Genomic DNA, 12,184 nt, shown 5'->3' with positions numbered 1-12,184 from the left:
ACTTCATCTGGCTTATGCAATGACATGAACACCATGACCAGTACATACTGGACTAGTCATCGACTTTTGTTTTGTTGTTAACTGTAGTGTGCAAATCGAGAAACCCCATAATGAGACGAGGCTTCTGGCCCCACCTGTTGTTAGTTTAGGAATCTTGCTACAATTCATAAGCTAACATCTCAGTGTCTCCGTTGCTATTTCTACATGGGTAGACATAGATGAGGGGTCTGTGTGATCTCTGAACAATCTGTAGTGTAGGAAGCTAGCCGGTCTGACATCAGTGTAACACTATCACACTGATATTTTCCCTCCTTGATACAGTCCACCTTATTGCATCCATTAATAGCTTCTTGGCAGTACTGCCTCAGTGATAATGAAAGTTTTCTTGTTGGGATTTAGAAACTTGTCAGCTGACTGTCCCCAGACATCTCACACATAGACACAAATCCCTCTCGGCTGCCGAGTGTAGTGACCTGCACTGCTCAACATCCCTTTATCTTTTCTCCTTATCTCCCTGTTTTCCTCTTCTTTGTTAATCATACTTTTATTTATCGCGACACAGGGTAGGGTGCAAAGAGAGAACACAGGGAAGGCGAAAGTAATTTTAATTGTTTTGGCTTTAGATATTGTATTTTTATCACTTCCGAATGTAACAATTTATTTTCATTATTATTTTGAAGGAAGATGTTGTTTATAGTTTTTCTTACTTTTTTCCTCTCACAGATTTCTTATTATTCATTAATGATTATTATTATTCATTCATTCAAATGTTTTTATCTGTGCTTAAAGCATAATTTAGAAAACAGACATGCTAAGTCAACAATCTCAACTTTAAAAACAGAAAAGGCAAATAACATTCTGATTCAATCTGTTTATTTATATTCATCAACAAACTAGCTGGTGGGCATACCATTTGACACCCCATGTTCCTTCCACTGCTGAGCAGTAGTAAATTCAGCTTGTCATATCAGGGAGTCTTGTTTCTGCAACCATTGTGCTGCAGTTGCAGTTTTTCCAGGGCCCCTCCTCCTGTCCCTGCTTCTCTGCCTGATAGACCTGACAGACAGTTCCATGTGTGGGACAGACTGGTTTACTAATTCCACCTTGTACCAACAGTTAGGGTCTCTGATTTTACAGGGAATTTGTTCAAGGAAAGCCCAACACTAACATACACTTCACACTGGGTATATAGCCATCAAGTGTAGAGTGAATAAAGGGGAGGAGGACACTTTTACAGTCTCAAAGTCACTGTACAATGCATGTCAAAATATAATCACAAGTGAAGTATATTAGTATTCAAAACAGACATTACGACATTACTCATCTCAAATACCCTATGAGTAACATATGGTTATACAATGTCACAAAAACATGAGTGATAACTGACACAACTGACACAAAAATAAGTAAAGTGGTTCATAAACTACTAAAAGACTAAAATAATGACTCAACTTTTTAACAATTCAGATTATTTCAATTCATAAATTGTGGAAAGGACATAATCTCAAAGGCTTTAATCAGAAGATAATCTGTATAACTGATAATTGAATTTCTATGCCACAACTTAATGGTTTCTGGCGAGGACGCCGACATCAACAGCTTCAGATATAAAAGTGATAATTCTGTTAACAGCTCTGTGCCAGTGCTGCTGCTACTGCCCTCACCAGAATACATAAAGGTCAGTTCAAGTTGGGCTCAATAAACAGATCCAGGAATAGGCTGTTTATGTCCTTGGAATACTAGAGAGAACAAGAGTCTTGCTCACTGTGCTCACTAATGTCTGACCTGTAAAATGTTGCCTGCGTCTCACAGCCCAGACAGTTTGACCACAGCGTTGATATCACTGTCAAGGTTGGCTCAGGAGTTGAACAGTAGCTGTTCCTGTTAACCGCAGACCAGAGGCAGAGAGTTCTGCCACGTCATTGCCTTTCACAGGGAGGCACTGCACAACCAGCCAGGGCCTCCTTAAATAGTCAACTTTGCATGTGGGACTTTCAATATATGGAAAAATAAAAATAAAAGTAAAGGATAAAAATTTTGTTAAACCATACCTTTACTAATCAGTGTCACAGGTTCAGTTTAAGGTTAGGCACCAACATTTACTATAACTTTAATCTAAGAGTTTAAAAATGCAATTACAGGAAGAAATACACGAGTGCACACACTGTTTATCATGCTGAAACTAATTTGCTTGATTTGTTCAAAATAAAATGATTTGTTTAAATGAACTGAGAATAACTATGACAAAAATAAAGCTTGTGTAATTAAACCCCTGTGAGTTCATTTAAGTTTCTCTATAATGTGGGCATAAATTTTACTTTTGAGTTGTCATTCTAAATTGAGCTAAGATAACAGCTATACAAAATACAGCCATTTTCCTCTTTTTCCATAAATCTACCGATCAGGCATTTTGTGTCCTTCACTATAGATGACAATCCGCGGAGCTGGCTCCACCTGCCACAGTGTTCTCAGCCATATTCTCTGTTGCTGAAACCTTCACAGTCTCAACGCTATGGCCCGTTGAGCTGGTGCTTAAATGGTGTAAAGGATAATGACCGTTCCACACAGTGCATTCCTGTATCTCACTTGCAGCATGCTGACTGACATTAGCTGGAACCTCTCCTAAGCACATGTCTGTTTATTTGTGCAAAGCAGGATCCATGTTGGAGGATCCAGGGAGATGGTCGGTCTGGTTTCACAGTTTCTCCCCACGTTCCAACGCAGAGAACTCGCACCCTGTGATCATTTCACCAGTCTCTCACAGTCTGAAACTTTACACCACTGCCTGCGGGTGTGACCCGTGGGTCTTAAGGTCTGTGCTCCTACAGCAGTTAGCTATAATCCTGTGTTTATCTCCGTTTGAGTTATATTATCAGATGGAGCTACCATGTTACTTGAAGCTGGGCTACTGGACAATAGGATGCTGTTCATGTGCAAGCGAGCATGTGTCTATTGTGTGCATGTGTGAACTTCTACATAACAGATCTCAGTAAATGTTATTTTCTCTGATACCATAGATACAATAGAGCTTTATTTTGCTTGATTTCTACAGTGAGTTTCTACAAATGTTTAAATGTGTTTTAATTTTTGATTACAACAGTTCCTACACAACTAAAACTGAACACACCAAAAACAAGCTCACAAATTATCATGGTATGGGGTAGCATGTGCGCATTTGTGCGTTCAACACAGGGTTTTAAAAACAATAAAACCCCACCTGTTCTGCTTAGACAGGTGTGTGTTTATAGGAACTAACATTAGCCCATGTAGTCCATGCAGCCTATAAATATTTTCCCACCGATACAATAAAATCTGCTGTCAATAACCAACAAACGAAGCTAAAAACTTTCACATTACTGAGTTCAGGCTCGCCTGGCCTTAAAGAAAAGAACAAATGGTTGATAGAAAAATGCAGTCATGAACATTTGTTGGAACGGAAAATATGGTTTTATAGTGAAAGGGATGTAATTTAAACAATATGGCCCGAAAATCTGGTTGACAGCTCAGCTCATCAAACAGTTCTTTTTTTCTGAGATATTAAACACATTTCTTTCTTTGTGTATTTTAATCTTATTCTTCACTAGACGATTTCGTTTTTAAATTATCCATTTAAGTTTGTATTTTTTTCTTTTTTATTTTATCTGGATAAATTTGTTGCATTTATTTAAATTCTCTTTAATTGCAGTCCCTTTACACTTAATAAAATGCACAGAATTTTATATTTCTGTGAAAATCCCATAATGACCTGCAGCTAAAATAGATAATGTATATACTGCACAGTATGTACAGTATGTGTCTGTGCTCTTGCATTGTGTTGAAAGCTGCACACCAGGAAACAGATTAGGCTTTTCGCAGGTTTGCCGGGGCCAGTTTTCACCTCACTCATCATCTGCACTACGCTTTTCAAGAGAACTGCTGTTACAATGGACGCCTGTCAACAGCTGTTGTTTTTCAGCTCTGGTCAACCAGTCATTAGCCAACACAGGCAACAGGCAAACTGACTGTATGACAGCAAGTAGTGACAGATAAGACTTACCTTTCATTAGTAGTAATGTTACACGTTTGTACAATGTTTTATATTTATGCCCTCCACTTAAATTCAAGCAGTCTTTGTTACATGTGTAAATAGAGTGAAAAAATATTTTTGAAGTGCAGACACTTTTAGTTCAGCTCTGCAGTTACAGAACATGTGTGCAGTGCAGTTGGAGCGTGGGCCAATGCAAAGCTTGTCTGGTCAGCTGCTCCAGTTAACATGATCCTATTTCTCTTCTGAAAAGCAGACAATTACACAGACTTGTCTTGGGTTGCAACACATTTTAACAATAGGATGCGCTTCAGTTAATGTAATTTGCAATAAAAATATACAATAAGGCAGCTAAGAACACATACTAAAATCACAAAATTAAATAATTTCAGAATAATTTCACACATGCTATCAAACATCTTCCTCAATACAGGAGCTATTTTGTTGTACAGTATATCCCTTTTTTGCTGCTTAAATTGTATTAAGGGCTGGACAATAATTATGTGGTAAAAAAAGAATATATATAAAATCTAAATACATCATTTCTAGCTGACAGTGTAATTGCCAGGCTACCCATTTGAGTAGAAGGAAGTTGTCAAGGCCAGACAAAGCCTGCTGATGGGCCCCAGCAGCTGTCAACAAGGGGATTTGGGTCCACTCATGATGCAAAACACATTCGGGGCCCATCCATTATGCAACTTATACACTTTTTCCTGCTACTTTACTTTTACTTCTTTAAAGACGCACAAAGGAAATGCAGTATGTAAACGAAATACAGTGCTTAAATGTAATGATATATTATCCTATAAGTCTCACCAAAGAACAGCAAGGAAAACTGGGTCCTCCAAAGCTGTTACTGATATGACCAAATATTAATCATTAATCTCTTTTAACATTCCCACAAAACAAAATATTATCAAAGTAAAGCAAGATTCATGTTGTAGGATGACAGCTGTTCCTACATCACTATCATTCTTTAAAGCCTGTCAAAATTTGTTTTATATACCAAGGACAAACTCTACTAATCCTGACAAAAAATCCATACATTTGTCTGACCTTTGACTCTGGCTGCTGTGAGGCAAATCCTGTGTCTGGCATAGGATAAGTCTTCATGGCTGCAGCTGGTAAGTATGATGTATTGGCTCCTGAGGATACATCTGTGGAAACAATTTTAAAATTTAATTTTAAACTTAGTCACACAGTAACCCAAGTGTGAGTAAAAAGTTACATTTGTTGATGTCATGGCTCCATGTTGTAAATATTACCTACAAACTGTACCATTCAAAATCTTTTCTTTCTTTTTTCTTTTCATTAGATTTTTTTTTTTTTTTTTTACAATGGCATGAAATTTGAAAGCTGGAATTATGAATAATGTAATACAAAACATATATCAGTGCTAAGAGCTGACATCATGTAAGTGTGGTGAAAATCTATTGTGATGATCTATAAACTCTCAGGATCTCGTATTCATATTGTTTGTTATAGACAAAAGGCAGGTTATCTCTATAAGATTTCTGTAACTTGCAGTTACTTGAGAGTTACTTGCTGTAATAATAATGATATGACCTGTTACAACACCTGTGTTTTGAGGTAATTCAATGAATGATAGATTTTTCCCTCCCTGTTCTTCACACTGAATACTTTACTTAAAAAATGAAGACTCAACAAAGGGTTACGTAACCATGGTTCTCTGAGTGAAAAGACTATCTCTCCAACTTGCAGCTGCTGAAATACCCATTCCATAACAAAATGAGTGAGGATTCTCTCATGTTCTCTCATACTATCCACATCCATAGTTTGCTTTAACATATATACACGTAATATACAATATAGATAAAGCAAGGATAGAAAAATGATGGGCAGACATTACTGACATGATGGTGAACAGGTGCTCCATTTATTGTGTAAAGAAGCATGTCATAAGCTTTGTCATAAACCCCCTAACCAGTACAAATTAAAAATTATTTGGGTTAATGTTGAGGTTTACCATATTTTGCATTTCGAAAGGCTTTATTCTAAAATCGTACATCAATGTATCAAAATGCTCCGTGTCAAGCTATAAAAGCACACTGCCTCATACCCTCACATAACTCTAAAAATAGTCCCTGACCTCTATCTATCACTCTGTTTCACATATTCCAGTGACCAGAAAAACATCTCTCGGAAACAGGGAAACTTGTCGTGACTAAGGGGTTAGCCTACCTTGACTTGCAGCAGAGTAGAGCATGGAGTTTGTCCCTCTGGTGTTCAGACCTCCATCAGAAGGCCCACCGACAGCATAGTGAACTGCTCCAGCTGATACTGCTATAGCGCTGCAACAATCATAGAAGGCTGGTTTTAGCTACCTCACCCCTGCCTTGCTCACTCATATCTTGTGACAGAGCTCATATTCATAGAAACATTAAGACAGCTGTATATAGAGCAAGGAAAAAAAATATAATACCTCCAACACTCAGGAGAAATATTTGTCTAAAATGAACAGTGTATTGGTAAAACTAAAAAAAACTTAGACAAAAAACAAACAAACAAAAAAAAATCTAATTACCAAACAAAGGTCAATGATAATAATAAAACCAAGCACTTTTACTTTTAATAGTAGTTGAAAATCAACCAAAAGCTCACTTAATTGTGCCAAGCTACAAGCTTTGTGAACATCTTAAATTGTAAAATGACAACTGCAAGTATAACCTACTTCAAACTCTGCCCAATTAATGTTTGAGTTGCAAATAACTCACCTTTCATTTGTGTACAACATTCGATTCTGCAGGTGTAGTTTTCCCTTTACATGCTGGTCCCAGTCCTAAAAAACATACATACACACACCATTATAACATAGATTCAAATGACTGGATGCTGACACTTGCACCACCTGGTAACTTTTGTATGCCTTGTATGAGCTCATGGTTGGGAACAATTGAAGAGACAAGATCTTGGATCAGTTACTTAGTTAGTGGCTATTTTGAGGCTGAAATGCCCATTTCTCTCATTCAATACCAGGGCCCAAATTTAAGGGTTTTATGAAATGTTATAGGCATCACATAATTTCCCTTTTCATTTGAAGACAAAATACTTGAGAATTGGGTTTCTCATTTGGTCAAGTCTCCACTGGCCATTTCAGATCAAAGTGTGACCTGACAAATGTTACACATACAGATGAATCATTTTGCTTAGCTTCAGATCTTCTACAACTACAATTACATTTAGAAGGCAAAACAAACAAGTTATAAACATACACTTAAATACATGTCTCTATGGTTCAACTGATCACTTCACTCACCTTGAGGTTGTACACCTTCTTGTCACAGATGCTACACTGATGTGGTAGTTGAGTGGGTGTGACAGCATGATAATCATTGACTTGGTGAGGCTGAAGTGTTCTGGTACCTGAAGATAGGGTTTCCTCACTTCCATGCAAGGGCTGGTAGTGTCCAAACCCCTGTGTCCCACTTGAAAAAGGGGAAACCCCACTACTTGGATTGAACTTGGGGTCGGAGGTTGGCTCCTCAGGGTTATACAGTTCTGTTCGAGATCGAACTGGCTGGCCAGCTGTTGTCCACACACTGCCAGCATTAGAAACCATATCCATCTTTCTAGTGGGACTCAGGTTAGTTTGGCCTTTCCATTGTTCTTTCTGCCCATTGGGGTTATAAACATTCATGTTAAACCCAGTTTGTTGCCCCAACGTATCATGTCCATTGAAATCTCTCTGAAAACCAACATTATTCATGTTTTTTCCTTGAGAATTAATCACTGAGTACTGTCCATCACCAACAGAGGCTGATGCTGTCGATGTCCCCCCAGCTAAGTTGTACTGATGACGCCTATCAGTATCAGAGGGGTAAGCAGACCCTGACTTTTTACCATACTCTGCACCCTTTTGGCACACCGTGCCCCCTCCACCAGGATGGTTCAGTCTCACATTTGATCTGTTATGGTTAAACCCCCCACCCACGAAGGCCCCCAGTGCTGAATTTGAAGAAGGAAAACCTAGCACTCCTGTGGAGAAAGCACCCTGAGGGTTCCCAACCATAGTTGAAGTCCGTAGCTGATTGAACAGGGGTTGGGACATGGCGACATTGGAGAGAACCTGATTGAGAACAGTGGCGGCAGAGGCTGTATTGCCTCCCTGTGCCAGTTTGAGGCGATGGAGGGTAAGTTGGGCTTGGAGCTGTGCAAGCTGGAGGCTGGCTGGGCTCAGAAGGAGCTGCTGGTTCTGTTGTTGAATCCCTGCCTGGACAGTGCCTGGCAGCTGGCTCCCCACCTGGAGGCCCTTCTTATCAGTGTTCTCAACAGGCACCGCGCTGATACTATTGAGAAAAACAAAACATCACATTCCTCAGGAATTTCAAAGGACAAATACATTTTCTCTTGTTAGATGTCACACAACAACTAAGAAGTTAAGTACAAATGTTTGTATTTATGATCATGTGCATGCTCCTGAGGTGGGGTTCAGATTAGACTCCTAGCTGTTATGAACCAGGTCCTGTGGCTTCTCTCCACTCCTCCTTATAAATGACATAATTGTAGATTTACTCTGCAACTTAGATGCTCTGAGTTGCCGAACCAGGATCACATAGTAAGTCACACAACCACTGGGACCGAAGTCATGCATGTTTATTTTTGAACTCAGCAATTAATGTTAAATGTTAAAGTCGTTTGTTTTTCAAGAATAATACCAGTTGAACAGGATATGGAATCATGGATGGCTGAATTGTGAAGGAAGAAAAGGTGTCTAAACATTTAAAACACACATTTAATATACTGTCCACAGAGAGAATTGGTGTAAAGTAATTGGGATTTGGGATTAAATTTTAAATTACTAAGTGATGTAACTGGCATGGAAAACAATGCATAGTCATAAATAGTATCAATTTACATTTGTACCTTATTTAAAGCAGCACATTTTAGCCTAATATCCAACAAAGAAACAGTGTTGTATAGCTTACAGTAACGTTTGTACTTTTTTCAGTATTTAGGCTACTACAATACAATGCCATTACTGTCTGACATGACTGCTGATGTAACAATTGTGGCTTTGCATGCATATATTTTTAGCATGCAACACAGATGTACTGGCTGGAGCCACTGTTTGAACTTCTTGGAAAATATAGTATAAATGGTGCAAATTGTATACTATTACAAAACTACCAAATAATAATAATAATAACTTTATTTATATAGTACCTTTAAAAAACCATGTTTCCAAAGTGCTTAACAATCATTAAAAACAAAACTGACAAATTATACACTGAATAGAATGCAATAAACAAAATATAAATAGACAAATGATGAAGCAATAAAATAAAATATAGTCAATAAAATGAAATCAATATACATATAATAGATAAAAAGGAGATATATAATTTAAAAGCAGTAAGTTAAAGGGGACAGTAAAAAGACAACATCACATACAAGTCAGTCTGTAAAAGTATGTTTTGAGAAGCAGTTTTAAAGAAGTCACTGACCTTGTAAGCCTTATCTCCTCGGGAAGGTCGTTCCAAAGCCGAGGGGCTCTGACAGCAAAAGCACGGTCAGGTTTAGTTTTTAATCTCGACTTTGGAACGGCCAAAGGGTCCCCACCCGAGGATCTCAGGCTTCAGGCTGCCTCACAGTCCGTCAACAACTCTGTTATATTACTTGAAGCCAGACCCCAGCCAGATGTGCTTTAAACGTGTAAAATCTCAAAATCAGTTCTGAAATGGACTGGCAGACAGTGAATGGAGGATAGGATAGGGGTGATGTGATGTGATGTTGTCTGTTAAAACCAGTGAGAAACCGAGCTGCTGTGTTCTGAACTAATTGGAGGCGTGAGAGGGACTTGTGGGAGATGCTGGACAGAAGAGAGTTGCAGTAGTCTAACCTGGAGGTTTGCAAGTCAGCTAGATGGCTGCGTACACACCACGAGAGAGATGAGGATGACTAATTCTAGCTCTGCTGGCTTTCATGGTTCAAACATCTTTTCATTTGCTTCTCATCAACATAGGGAAAATTTTTGGATTTGATATTCCACAGACAGGACGCAGGTGGTGTAACTTTAATTTCCAGAAGAGTGAGTAGCTGAAGCAAAAGAGGGACAGCTGTATACAGCATGGCTCAAATATCAAGAGATTAGCCGCCTAAGCGCCTGTTTTCCTACTCCTGTACTGTGCTGTACACCAGTTTTCTACAACACGAACTGCTGAAATTAAACCACGTAGAACCAAATCACCAACTGGAGCTGTGACCCTGTTTGACTGGTCTGTCCTTTCAATTTCTGATGGATGCTCTCATATGCTGTCTAAACTTAGTCTACTCAGCTATTCATCACATCATCTATGTTAAGCATCTGACACTGCCCTATCCAGCCACTGCTAATACCAATACTGCTGAAAGGTGACAGACCAATCAGATTAGACGTGGCAAAATCACAAATTGTTCTGAACAAAGATTTGTCAGCCATGCCGTTTTGCATGCAGTGACACTGATGGAATGGAATTATGGTTATTTGTGATCACCTTAGAAGGATGTGTGCCGACATGGAGAGATGAATTATAAACTCAATCAATTATAAAATGTCCTTAAAATTTAAAAAGTTAGAGACACATTTTCAAATACGAATTTATGCACCTGAATCTTAGGGAGGATTATCACTTCCAGGTCTATGTTCCGGCTGACTTCTGTAGTTGTGATGTGGTTTTACTGTTACATTGCCACATCATAAACTCATCATAGCACAACCATCGCTCATATTCCTACTGAGCTATAAACTATCCTGGTGTTGACATATTGTCCTGATATCACAACTCTGAGATAGAAAAAAAAAACTCATGGAAAAATGTACGTTTGTTCAGTTTTTTGAAATGAATATAAAGCATTAACTCTCTTAGGGCTTTAGTGTTAAAAATGTTGCCTTTATTTATAGGGTATAAGGTTAAGTAATGCAATTTCAGTGTATTTCTAAATAATACAAAATCAGTAGAGACCACTGATAAGGGCATGTTGGCAATATATTATAAGCAACTTCAAATAACTAAATACGAAAAACATAAACACAAATATTTTAAGTGAACAGTGGATGTTCACCTAAACTGCTGTTTTCATATAAATTTATATCTTCTATCTTATTATTATTGTTTGTCTAAAACAGTTCCTTACTGCTATATCACTGTTAATTCATGTTGCCCCACCAATGTCAGAAATAGGCGATTTTATTAAAATCTAATTTAATGCAACATCACTTCCTGAAAGTATTACCAACATAAAAGATGAATGCTGAAAAATATGTGAAAAAGCTGCCTAGAGGTTTGAGAAGTTGCTTGTGACCGCCGGTTGAATTCCCCCCTGGACCGGCAGGAAAAAATTTGGGTGTGGGTTGGAGTAATTAATCAATGCTTTCCCGCCTCCATTAGTAGCAACGGCTTATGTGCCCTTGAGCAAGGCACCCGACCGGCTCCCTGGGCACCTGACATGGCCGCCTGCTGCTCCTCTGTGTTTCACTGCATGTTGCATGTGTGTTCACGTGTGTTCAATCAGTGATAAGTTAAATGCAAAGATGAATTTCAGTGTATGTAAAAATATACTGACAAATAAAGTTTGAAGTTTGAAGTTTGTTTTAGAAGATATATCCAATCAATGTTTTTGACTAAAAATCAGTTTCCTATGTTTGCAGTTCTCCATGTTGAAATTTAACAGGGAAAACACTTACTTTTAACAGGAAAAATAGCAAAAACACGAAATAAACTTACACGCATTCAAAATCGCATACCATAGTCAAATATGTCACTTATGAAATTATGATATCGGTCTCACTTTAGAGAATTGACAGTGCCCAGTTTCACTACCAATTGTGCACACAGTTAAGTGAGCAAGCATGCTGATGTGGAAATACACTTACACCATTGTAGCTTATGACTCGAAGCTATAAATATTACAGAGTTGCCCTCTGCCATCTCAACACACGGTGTCCTTCGACTAATATGGACTCCTGGGCAGCTGGCACAGTGTGCAAGGCACTTCAGGCCAATCTTGTGATGAAGTGAGGGAATATAGGTGTCAAATAATCTGCAACCAAGGTGTGGATGGGGACTAATACAGGAGATTATGTAGGTATGACAAGACAGAAAAACTTGCTAAAGAAATTATGACAGAAGTCCACACAGCCTCACCACCCTACCACAACTG

At 38.4% G+C, this 12,184-nt stretch overlaps 1 protein-coding gene across 2 annotated transcripts in view; it reads right to left on the bottom strand.

The window, feature by feature from the left end:
- Positions 1-12,184, bottom strand: part of rbm20 (RNA binding motif protein 20) — a 40,844-nt gene that overhangs the window by 8,179 nt on the left and 20,481 nt on the right. For both annotated transcript variants that reach the window (XM_046408101.1, XM_046408111.1), the window contains exons 2-5: positions 7,302-8,331; positions 6,760-6,824; positions 6,227-6,336; positions 5,081-5,181 (exon numbers count right to left, since the gene is read on the bottom strand). In XM_046408101.1, coding sequence (XP_046264057.1) covers positions 5,081-5,181; positions 6,227-6,336; positions 6,760-6,824; positions 7,302-8,331 — 1,306 coding nt within the window. The remainder of the gene's footprint in view (positions 1-5,080; positions 5,182-6,226; positions 6,337-6,759; positions 6,825-7,301; positions 8,332-12,184) is intronic.

The sequence above is a fragment of the Scatophagus argus genome, chromosome 2 (genome assembly GCF_020382885.2).
Source record: "Scatophagus argus isolate fScaArg1 chromosome 2, fScaArg1.pri, whole genome shotgun sequence".
NCBI lineage: Eukaryota > Metazoa > Chordata > Actinopteri > Scatophagidae > Scatophagus > Scatophagus argus.
Note: the sequence above shows the minus strand (reverse complement) of the source record. Positions and strands in the feature narration are given on the sequence as shown.